The following is a 12,473-nucleotide window of genomic DNA, read 5'->3' as shown; positions in this document are numbered from 1 at the left end:
TTTCTCATGAGAGAAAAAAACCTCAAGGATTAGACCAAAAAATGTAGTTAAAACTTACTTTCTTCCACACGGAAAAGTTTTAAAAGCAAGTTCATCTCAAAACTGAACTTTCTTTGGAACAAACGTACTCTCTCCTATCCACTCTCCTCCCCCAGCCAAACTCCTTATTCTCTTGACAACGTTTTTCTTATTTTTTTCTGTGCTTTTTTCAAAGTCCCAAAGCTATATTCTTATGCAATGCACTTAAATATGGTGAATTCATATTCTAGGTCAGAATGATACAAATGTTAACTGTCAACCTGAATTGCAAGTATTAGGTTTTCTAATTTCCATCTGCTCTAGTGGGATTTGATGGGTAGAACATTACATACAAAGTTGAGAATATATTCTTCTGCTTTCAACAGAATAGTCCACAGTATCATTTTAATGCTGGAATCTTTTCTGTTTACCCTCAGGGCATAATGCACAGCTTTGCTACTTTTTACAGAATAGCTTTTCAGTTTTGAGGATTGAACTCAGTAAAACACAGGTGGCTGAGATTTCAGTCTCAAGGGTTTGGGCATGTTTCTAAAACTGACATCAGGTTAGTTTTAATTTTGCAGAGTTTATATATAAATGACATCTTCACTGGAAATGAATCATCTGTATACCATTGCTCCTACACACAGTAGCCTTACTCATATATCTGTTGAGACTCCGCAAGAGTCACTTTCAATTCAAACACATACTAACCAGTAAGGTTTTAATTCTCTGCAGTCATGAGGAAAATGTAATGTATTTGTACAACTGAACTGAAGAAAATATAGTAAGAAACTTTAAGGGCTAAAAATTTAAAAGCACATAAGAAAACAAAGTTAGCCTTGTGATTTTTTCTTGGTGGTGCTGGGGAAGGAGGGGCAGAGGGGTGAGAGTTGCGAGGGAGAGGAGGAAGAGTTTGATAAAAGATTGTGAAACACTTGTCAGCTATTGAGTCTTGTCGACTCTTCCATTCCAAATAATATACCCAGAAGACCTACATCTTTTTCTTCCCCATGGTGGGGTGGGGTGTGTAGAAAAAGGGTCCTTCATGCTGATGTTGCTTTTTATCCCTGAGAATAAACCGAGATCTGAGCTGGCACTTTTACCAGGAATGAGGAGACAAGATAACCCTCTTCAAGTACTCCTATCTCATCTCATGAATTTTCCAACACAAGCAGAAAGCTCAGTCCACTCTTCTTCTCAGATCAACCCCAGTGAAGCTTTTGTAGATATTTTTAATATCTATTCACACTTACACTTAAGAAGTCAACTTCAAAACTGTAATTGCTGTAGAAAGGAAACTAGTTTCATCAGAGCTTCTAGAAAACACCCAGAAAAAAATATGAATTTATTTCATGCAGCAGATGACTTTCAAGCTGTTGAATCGTGCTCAGCTGAAAAAACGCAGACTTGAAGCTGGACAACACTGGTTTTAGGTTAAACACAACAAAGTAATAGCATATGATGTGCATAAAGGGCACCATATATCACAAATTCAGAGGTAACGTGAAGCTGTATAACAATAAGGAAAAAGTGAGGTGTAAAAGTATCCTAGCAAACACTTAAAAGTGACCCAAAGTCAATCCTAGCAACATCAACATCATATTCCTCCCAAAGTAGAACTCCACAGACTGATGACTTCAGGTGTTATCTTCTCCAGTAATTCAAATCTACTCACTGTTAGATCCAGAGGAGCAATACAGAAGTAAGTATAACTTGGAGAGGGAACAAACATGTAGGAAGTGGGCACACGTGTTACAATCCAATTATATTATTATTGAGACTTTTTTCTGTACAGCAGTACTCTAACTGCATTATTATGCTTCTGCTTTTGTGATAACCAGAGTAGACTAACCATCAAGATTTCTATTACACTAACAATAAAATACTGGATTGCAGCTGTATGTGCCCGGTGCATTAATAAACGAGATTTTCAGTGTAACAATAGGGCTATCTATTCTGATTAATCCAGCTGAAGTATGAAGTCATAAGGACCTAAACAGATTCTGTGGGTGAGATCAGGAAGCCAGCAGGGAATGCTCTCTAACAACAAGACAGATGAAGAGCTGCATTCTGTCGAGTTGATCACAGATAGGATGTCCTTTGGGAAACTGGGAAGAGAAACTTCCTGATGGAGTTTCTACAAACCAAATGAGGCAATTTCAACAGCTCTTTCAACCAAAACAGGCCAAACTCTCAATCCCCTACTTGCCTAGGATTGCCTTCTGGGTTAGCCCATGGAATAAAACCGGAACTGTATTTATGCTGAAGGGTGTGGAGTGTTTTTTGTTTGATTGTTTTTAGGTTTTATGGACAAACACTACCTGGAGAGTGCAATACATTTTTTACTCTTATTTCACATGTCATTTTTTACTTACAGAGAGTAAGTATTTGTCCATTAAGACAACTTAGGGCTAATTTTTGCAAATTGTTGCTGTAATCCAATAAGATATTTAAATATTTTATTTGGTATTTGAAGTCAGTAGAACTACTCAGAATCTTAATCTTAAACACATGCTGAACTTGAATCATAATCATAATAATTATTTACAAGTCGACCCACTTCATTCTATTAGATTGTTCATGGAAGCATGCTACCTTTAAAAAATACACATTTGAAGAAACAACCACAAAAATATTTAGTTTACTTGCTGCCTGTGCTCTTTATGTAATTTTTTTTTGTCGGCACAGTATATCACAGTATTGAGATAAAGATGGCAAGGTGCTGAAGTTTCACTGAGAAGTTGTTCTACACCATGGGAAAAACACATATGAAATTATCTGTTGGGAAGATTAGAACAAAACCGTATTATTGTATATGTTTACAGCTGTAAGTAAAAATGTGTGTACACTGAAAATACAAAAAAAAATCTGAATTCACAAAGTTGAAAGGCAATTAATCATCTTCAGGTGCCTATACAGGTTTCACGTACCTTTGTGCAATTAAGTGAAATTAGAGTAGTAGCATACAATTTGAAAGGGACTGTCAGATGGTCTTCTTGTCTGTAAGAACTTGTAATTTAGAGAAAAGGAAAAATACAGAATAAAGGGTAAATATTCACCCACCAGTTGGAGAATTAATGCAACTGGAGTTATAGGATCTTCATTCAGCACATAACCTGTAGTGGGTCAGTTTTTGTACTTAATAACTAGTCATTACTTAAGCGCATTATTCATTGTACTCTTAAAGGACAGCTTTGAAATCACTACCACCAAATGAACCACACTTTTCTGCAGAATATACCCAAACTCCAACATTGGAGAAACTCACATCATAAGAAAATGATTATTATTTCAGAATTGTACCTCTTTCTACTTTGATCTTGTCAAGGATTTCATTTTTGTCTGCTAAATCAGATTTGATAGCACTTTCTAGTTGAGCAATTTGCAGTTTCAGTTGCTCTTCCTTTAATTTCCATTGCTGTTCGTGGGTCACACTGAAGACACTGCAATAAAACATGTGGCATGTGAAAAACTTTTAGAGATCAACTTCAACAGAAAATAATAAAGAAGAAAGCTTTTAGTGGCACAGAGACCACTGTCATCATGTCTTAGGAATTAAGTAAACATATGCTGGTCTGCTGCTGTTGAAACCAAGGCGCCTTTCTCAGGCTGCGGTTAAAAAACATGAAAGAGTTTGTGGGATGAGCAAAGGAACTGGCCTTAATTTAGAGCTCCAAAGTCAGAAAAGTTGGCAGCATGCAACATTTGTGGGACTAGAAAAGGAATTCAGATGCATATCCCAGAGTAATCCAGAACTCCAAACCTCAGCAACTGACAACTGACAAAACCATTCTTTCCGCATACAAAACCTCTTAATGCAGAGAACTGGGATCACCCACCTGATTTCTTTTAAATCTGTGAAAGATGCAGAGCCTAAAGTCAGCTGCCTGTTCAAAGAAACGTTGACCACAAAGTGACAACAGTTTTCTCATACCGTAAAACAACAATTCTGATACTGATTAAGAAGCACATAAGAAATCTTTCTCCCGTTTTAAGAAATAAAAAACGGATTTGGGTAAAGAAACTAGAGTAACTATTTTTCCTGTAACACATTATTTACTTGTAAACTACCAATCTGAGTGCAGTACGGATGGCATGGACACAGAATCAGAACTGCTGAAACCACAACAAAATGTGCAACTCAGTTTGAAATAAAAGTAAGAACATTAAATAATTTACAGTACAGTTCCCAGTAGGTAAAAAGACAAAGCGATGCAATGTGTTTTCCTATAATTTATACAGTGAGTACTATGGTCTTCATATTATTATTATTCACTAGTTGCATTCTTAATGACTGGAAAGATATCCTTCATCTTAACCAGTCACAAACCAGTTTACTCACTCCAGTATTTCCTGAAAAATCAGAAATTAATGTTTATAAAGTATGTAAAAGCGAATTTATACCTAATATATTTGAAGAACAACCTGAAGATTAAAGAAAAAATATTCTAGCATGAATTATTGACTCTGACATATTTGGGAAGAGTTTATATTCTTGATTTGCAATCTTCATAAAAACAGTCCCAACTCTCTGAATTATCCTTTTCTCATCCTGTATCTGATCTAATCTATTTATACAGTTCTGTAAGCACATACCATCTTATAGGGTGATAATGTATCTTTTACAGCATGAACTTAACTAATGCTTCTAGGTCCTACAGTAACATATACTTCACTCTGCTGTGCCATAATTTTGAAGATAATGCAGCAAATGTAATGCACTGAACCCACAATCACATCAATAATATTGCATGGCTACAGAAGAGACAGCGTGCTCTACAGTTGCTTAGACTTAACATTCTTCAAAGTTGGATTGGCTCCAATAAAGAAAGAATAAATCTTTGCATGACAAGATATAAAATACACTTAGTTTTCACTCTTATGAAAAAGTTTCCAAATTGTAATGACCATGATGTCTAGTTGTATGTGCATTCACTATCTTTAGGCACAATTATTTCACATAAATTATTTCACATGCAGCTACACATCATTTCAGTTTTAAAAAAAAATATAATGGAAGAAAAATCATTAACAGCTGTTATGATAGTAATTCAGAATTTAGATACTTAAATGAAGAACAATTTAGGCAACAGGTTTTATCCAAACCTATATACTGAAAATGCTTTTAACAGATTGAATTGAGTCCACTCCTGCCTCTTTCCTCCTTCAAATTTTAAGATTACTTTTACTTGAATTCATGTGGAATTTCTTTCACATTTACTGTATTTCACTGGAGTCAGAGACATCTGGGTAACTATAAATGGTCAGCCACATCTGGCACCATTTCCTTTGGAGGGAGTTTAAGCATTGCTAGATTTGCATTATAAGGTCATATGAAAACAATTCCTCCAAATCTTTTATCCAAACGAATTGTTTTCTTGGATACTGACTACATAATAAGAGTCAACTGACAAATTCATACTTGTTCTTTGTAAACTTTTCAGATCCAATTCTCAGCCTTGGCTTTGGCAAAATTCCCATCAACTTTGAAGGGAATTTCCAATGGAATGACATTCTCAAGGAAAGGGTTTATGCTTTTTCCTTTCCTCAGGAAAAAAAAAAAGTTATTAATAATCTGTCACCTGCAGACACTGGCCTATCCACTGCTAGCAACAGGTAGGCTGCAGTAAGCTCACGTTGTTCAAATGGGCAACAGAAAAAGCTGGCCATTAAACAGTAGACATAATGAAATGACCTCTTTCTCTTTCTAATTTCTTGTTATCTATATGCTACCATGGAATGATAAAGCATAAATCAAAGTTTAAATAGAGTATATGATAAGAAAATTTTAGGGAAAAAAAAGCCATATTGAGGATCACTGGGTTATGAGAGAATCATATTTAAATTACTCATTTAAACATCTTTATAAATTATCTCAATATAATTTAAAAAGAACAGAAAAATTCAAGACAGCATTATAATTAATATATTTATTATGAATTATTTCTTTGTGTAATGCTATAGGAGAAAAATCATAGAAATGATTATAACATCAGACTTTGGAGGAATCTGTAAGAAACTTAAGCAAGCAACAACTGACCAACCTCCCCTATGCACAACTAAATACTGTGATTATACAACTGTTGCAGCTCATATTCTTAAAATAATTTAAGCTACCTGTACTCATATTTGTTTTGCTAATATAATGCTTAATTTCACAATAGAAAGTACAAAAAGTATCATAAATATAAGAATCCCATAAACAACATTTGATATCGCTCATATTGCGTTTACTGGTTGTTTTTTTTTTTTTTGAGAGACATCACACTGACAAACCAAACAAAGATTAAGAGGAGAAATTTTGACATGAAAAAAAGAATTCAAGCCTTTTTACCTACTTTCATAGTTAAATTTCTAGGAAATTTCTAACCTTCTTCAGCGTAAGAGGCCACATGGCTTTACAATATACAAAAAGTTCATTTCAAGGTCATTATTTCCTTGATAGTTGATTAGAACAAGCATATTAATTATATCTTTTTTGTACCAGGGAATTTCTGAATCTCATCTTGCAATGCATTTCCATTTTCACTATAAGCAGCAGTTACACCAATACAATTTATTATGTTTAGGAATCTTCAAAAAAGCTTATATTAGCCTATGCAAAAATGCTGAGCAGAACCAGCACAAGCAAAATGGTAACCATTACTAAAACAAACAAACTACCTGTCAAAAATAAACATTGAAGAAGCTGTCAAATATCAGACTTTAGATCCACTCAGAAGTGCTGGAAGAACTTACACAAACAGACCAAACAACCCCTCTTCCCTAGATAAAATAAAATAAATTAATCCTGAAGAAGTTTGTCTCTACTTAGATTTATCCTTCTTTCAACAGGAACCCCCCCCCCCCAAAAAAAAAAAAAAGAAAACAACCACTATTAGAAATTCACATGGGAACCTCTCGGCTTCATTTTCAAAATAAAGTTATTTCTACTTACATTTTAATTAGAATTTTTTTTCAAAGTGATGTACTATCTCAAGAGTATTAGAGCAACAATGGAAGCTGCTCCATTTCAACAGAAGAGATGAAATACAGGCAAAACACCTTAAATGTTTCCATATACACTTACTGATGTTAGGAATTATAGTATGAATATATTTGAATGTTTATAGACTCAACATGCATATGCACATGCATATACACCCAGCCTACGAAGATCTAAACAGGACACAGAATCCCATTTTACATTTAAAGAAAACATTTAAAGATTTACATTTAAATATTTACCTGTTATACAGCTTATCATAGTTTTCCCTCAAGAGTTCCTTCTCTTTTTCTAGATCATTTATTCTTTCTTGTAACTAAAATGAAGAAAATTTCAAGCACAAAAAATAGTAAACAAATAGCAAATAGAAAGTTATAATGAATTTATAAAGATGATTAGTTAATACTTTGTAGGCATTCTCAAGAAGACTTTTATTTGTTCTTCTCATGCAACAGTCTCTTAGAAGTTGCAAAATAACACTTTTTCATCACATTATATAATTTGGCCAAGACAGGCTTTTTCATGTGGTATATATGAAGTTGAGATAAATGTATGTGAACTGAGGAAAGAGTATATAATTATATTGTCTTATGTGAAAAAAATAATCTATAGCATTAAAAATGTTTAATTCAGTTTTGCTCATTAATGGCTGCAATATGTAAACATTGTTTTTATTGACCATACAGAGGCAACAAGCTCTTGTTTTCAAAATATACAATAAAGAAAGATATGTTTTTAAAGATACAAGATATACCCTATATGCATTACAACAGGGCAAAGGTGTAATATCTATTAGCTTGATTCATATAAAATGCATTCAAAACAGGTAAACCTATTGGTAAAACTAAGGTTGCTACAAAATATAAGAAAAAACAAGGAAGTTTGTACACACTCTCCTTATATACAGAATAGAATGAGGAATAAAACACTTGGTTTTTGGCCCTGTATCTGGGTGACTGCTGGTGATGGTACTTGCCTCTGGAATCCACTAGAAAAAGAAACAGAAGTGACTGATTTGAACTGTCACGTAAGACGTAATACTATGCTTTACCGTGACTAAATCAGGTTGAAATAACACTACAGAAATAGCAAAATATGATAAATAAATCAAGTATTAAGATTGTTTCTGCTTAACACACTACTTGTTTAGTATCAGAATCCAAGTGAAATCCTATGCTCTTCCTCAAGCATTATCCAAACAGGGGCAGAATGATTATGTATTGTGGGGGCCAGGTATGGTTCATGATTCCATGAAATGCAAGCAGCAACCACAGGCTTTTCTCTTTAATGGGAAAACTGTGTGTATCTCCAAGTGAGTCTTCTAAACGTGTTTGAAAGGTCTATTCACATCTCAGCAATGAAAAGATACCCATCCCATCCTTAATTTAGATAACATTTTCCCTTATCTATATGTAGTACCTAAACCAGATTCTAGCTCTCTTGGACACAATCTCACCTCCTCTGTCCTTTGCTTGGAAATAGTCACTGCTTGCAGTTCTTTTTCAAGATTCAGGCACTTCAACCGCTCTTCTTTAAGCTGTAGATTCAGCTCATCACCTTTTGCTATTAAAGCATCATGGTTAGCCTTCAGGTTCCTTTGGTTCTATGAAAAGAAAAAGAAGAAAAATTGGGACAGGGGAGTGAAGTGGGCAGGGGAGAAGATCACTCTTAGTAGAATGTTACAACATTGCATATGCTATCAGTGATCCTTCCTGGCAGCAGTTAATAGATATTCTCAATGTGGTCAACAGGAGACACTCTTGACTAAGCAACTGAAAAAAAAATTTCATTACACATGGCCAGGAGAAGGTGGCATTCTTGTTGCTCTCATGAACGTTAAACCCTCAGTTCAGTCATAATGAAAAGGACCAAGAAATACATCTGTTAAGCAATTAAAAGATTTTGCTGTGGTTACAGTGGTTAGACATGCTGACCAAGAACACTGCAGTAGCAAGCAGAAATGAATGTTGACCACAGTTATGTTAATCACAGAACTTGCCACAGCTCTGTTAACCCTTAACTGTAAATATATAATCGTTTCATAATCCTAACATGCTAGGCTGTATTTTCCTGCTAGCAGTAATTTAATAAGGGAATTATGATTTCTTTTACATTTTAATTTACTTCAATGGATTATGTTAAGGCACATTTAACCAATTTTAATATTAAATGGAGGATGCTGATAGAACCCCTATTACCAGAATATTAGTTAATAATATACTGTCTGCATTTTGCATGCTTTAATAATGCCTCATTAAGAAATTCAATGTAAAACACATTCAAAGTATGACTTGAAAAAAACAACCTAAAAGCCAATCTCCTGTTTAATAAAGTGATTATATGGCAATTTATATGTCCAACAGATGTATGAGTATAGATAACATTTAATGATTATAGACAGAAAAAAAACATTAGCTTCCTGATTTCCTTATAACATTCCTAGGAGGTAATTCAATGGAGAAACTTCATGTGAATCCTGTGCAAATTGTTCAGGTTCATACAAAGTATAAACACTGTAGAAAAAAAAAAACAAACACAAAAACACAGAAAACCCAGTCACCAACTTGATCTTCAGCCCCTCAGATCTCATTTCTCTGTAAGAAAAATCTTATCGAGAATAATATTACCAGTCTTATTTCAGAGAGATAGTGATGTATATTACTCATTAATTTTTATCATCCTTTCTTCAGCGCTCCCTCTTGCTGTGAACTGTATTTCAGTAATTTCAAAAAATGGCACCTTAAAAGTCAGTCTTACACTTTTTTCATTCCTGTCCAAATTTCTTCTTTTCCTCCTTGAAATCACAAGCCTTGCAGTCTCTAACCTTTCCAATTGTCCAAGTGAACTCATCTTCTCTTTGCCATCTCTCAACTTCAAATTTTCCACAAGTTCTTTTCCTTTTTAATAACTTGTATCATTTCAACCCACTACACGAAGAAAAAAAATCCCATGCCTTGGCAAAGCTGCCTTTCACAGACCATTTCACCCTTACCTCTTTCCTTGATTTCCCAAACAGTTGAAAACAAATTCAAGAAGCAAGGCCTTGATTTCACCTTCTAACTGATCCTCAGTCTCTCCCAGGCAATCCTCAAGGTATTTATATTATTGAAACTTCTCATTAACAGTCCTAAAAATGTCCTCCTGTAAAGTCTCCTTGCTTCAACTTCCTCCCAGTCCTTCAGCATCTCTGCGACTCTCCTCATGGTTTTCCGTCAACTTTCTTCATGAACTTTAGGGGAACCATAACTCCCCTTTCCTTCACGCCCCAGTACATTCTTTCCTAAGGTATTCAATACCTGATTGTTCTTTCAACGCTTTTTTCCATCATGCCAGAATTGCTTTCTATCCATTCTCCCTTAAAATATCCCAAGACTCAGGTCATGGCAACAAATGGGTTGATGACTGTAGTTCAAGGTTTCTAGTCTAAAACTGTGTTTCTTACGGAAACATGCCTCAACACGAAATAGCTCCTTTACCGAAAATGAAAATATACCTTCTAGAAATACTGCACAAATGAACACAAACACTATTACATTTGTGAAATATTTGTACTGGTTATCCACGAGAACTAACTCTTTACAGTATTTACAATTTTAGTGGCATAGATTAGCATATCCCATATTACAAATCATGAAATCCTGGAATGTTCAGCCTGTAATTATATAAATATGACAATGGAATCAAATATTTAATCCAAATAGTTTCAGGGTCCTTTGTTCTTCTACGCAGATTCCAAAATTCCTTCATCCAACTGGCTACATTAAAATTCTTGAACAACAAAACAAGCCTGTAAATGTTTGCTCCTGTAAGATCATTTTAAATATCTTTTAATGGAACAGGATTATAGGCTCTTATCATTCCATCGTTTCACAACTTTTGGGCTGACTCAAGTTCAATGGCAAACAGAGGCATTACAAATGTTTCAACTGGTATAAGTCAAAGTAAACGATAATGAACTCAATAGTCATGAAAATTGTAACATAAACAAACAAAAACAGTGCTCTGTCAATAAGCATTTAAGTGACATCTGAAGTAGAAATTTTAGATTTTACAGTTATTTGTGTTTAGTAGATGCACATTTCAAACACTCAAACGACTGGAAATGGGAAAACCGTTGTATCCATTATCTTGTAAAAATATGATGAGACAGAACACTCTCATTCTTTCCAAAAATGCAGCTTTCACTGTGATTATTAGAAACAATGTCTTCAAATACCAGTTTGAATCTCAGGCATCTGTTTCTACTCAGCTGCTGCCAAGAGAAGCACAAGAACTTGCTGTTTGCTGTATATTATCAAGAAGTCGCAAATGATTTAGAATGGAACCGTTTACATATCATTTTCTATTTAAGAACACAAAAAGCTATGTGAAACCTGCCTCCCTTGGAGTTTACGTTCTACATAGCTCATTCTGTGTAAAAATAGATTGGAACTACTAACAGAAGAACTGCTTTGGCAAAGAAGATATTAGACTGGGGGGAAAGAAGTACAGAGGTAGAAGCAGAAAGACAGGAAAAGAGGAAGGGAGCAAACATCAAATGACAGAAGTCTTGTTTATCACGGACAGGAAGAAGCAGGAACTGGCAATAAGAGCTCTTTGCAGAAAAAAATATATGAACAAAGAAGCCATAACTTACAACCGTAGAACATAGCCATAGAGCACAGAAGGTATGGAGAGGAAGGTTTAAAATAGGAGACTAAGGTACAATTGAGAGAAATGTGGACTGTAGGCAGCCTCCAATCCAGAAGGAGTAAGGAAGGCACACAAATACTCTTCTTGAATTCTTCCTGGGCAGGAGTGTGACCAAGGTTAGGATCCATACTTTAATTATTTTAAAATAAATAAAGACCCTTATTTTAAGTGTGATAATCCTGCCTCAAGATCTTAGAATTGCACTAGGCATGAAAGACTTCTTTCTTGGGTTTTTACAACTGTTATGAAATGCTGCTAGGGAGATATAACCACACTGTTTGTTATTTAATCTTATTTATTTATTTAATTCTGTATTATATATCAGTAACTAAGCAGTTTCAATTCAAAATTTACTTAACTTAAACTTTTAAAAAGTCACTTCAATTCCCATAGTTTCCCACTTCGAATCTTAATTTTTCCTTGAACTGAAAGTACAAAGAAATTGTGGATCCATAAACAACAGTTAAAGAAACATTACTAAATTAAAAGAAAAAGAAATAGCAATTTACAGTAAGAAAAATATAATTTGCTTCCAGTGAATTAAGTTATAACAACCTCAGATACAATCATACACTTTGCAAATAACATCTTGTGCTTCCACTTCATAAGGCTGAGATACTTTATTCAGCTCAGTTGCATGCAGGATTCTTACTCACAGGAACTCTTTGGATGTTATCGTACTGCCTTTATCTGCAAGCATACATCGTTCTCCCAATACATATGGGATGAAGCAAAAAAGCGCTGTATCAATAAAACCTATGCATAATCTGCCATG

At 34.5% G+C, this 12,473-nt stretch overlaps 1 protein-coding gene across 13 annotated transcripts in view; it reads right to left on the bottom strand.

Moving 5' to 3' along the window:
• RPGRIP1L (RPGRIP1 like) overlaps positions 1 to 12,473 on the bottom strand; it is a 75,155-nt gene that overhangs the window by 44,375 nt on the left and 18,307 nt on the right. For 8 of the 13 annotated variants that reach the window (XM_035543271.2, XM_035543264.2, XM_035543268.2 and 5 more), the window contains exons 8-10: positions 8,463 to 8,609; positions 7,249 to 7,322; positions 3,325 to 3,464 (exon numbers count right to left, since the gene is read on the bottom strand). In XM_035543271.2, the coding sequence (XP_035399164.1) occupies positions 3,325 to 3,464; positions 7,249 to 7,322; positions 8,463 to 8,609 (361 nt within the window). Of the gene's footprint in view, positions 1 to 2,647; positions 3,031 to 3,324; positions 3,465 to 7,248; positions 7,323 to 8,462; positions 8,610 to 9,313; positions 12,124 to 12,167; positions 12,389 to 12,473 lie in introns of those variants that run through there. The other 5 variants (XM_050713157.1, XM_035543272.2, XM_035543273.2 and 2 more) reach the window with 5 other exon arrangements.

The sequence above is a fragment of the Cygnus atratus genome, chromosome 12 (genome assembly GCF_013377495.2).
Source record: "Cygnus atratus isolate AKBS03 ecotype Queensland, Australia chromosome 12, CAtr_DNAZoo_HiC_assembly, whole genome shotgun sequence".
In the NCBI taxonomy this organism is placed as follows: domain Eukaryota; kingdom Metazoa; phylum Chordata; class Aves; order Anseriformes; family Anatidae; genus Cygnus; species Cygnus atratus.
Note: the sequence above shows the minus strand (reverse complement) of the source record. Positions and strands in the feature narration are given on the sequence as shown.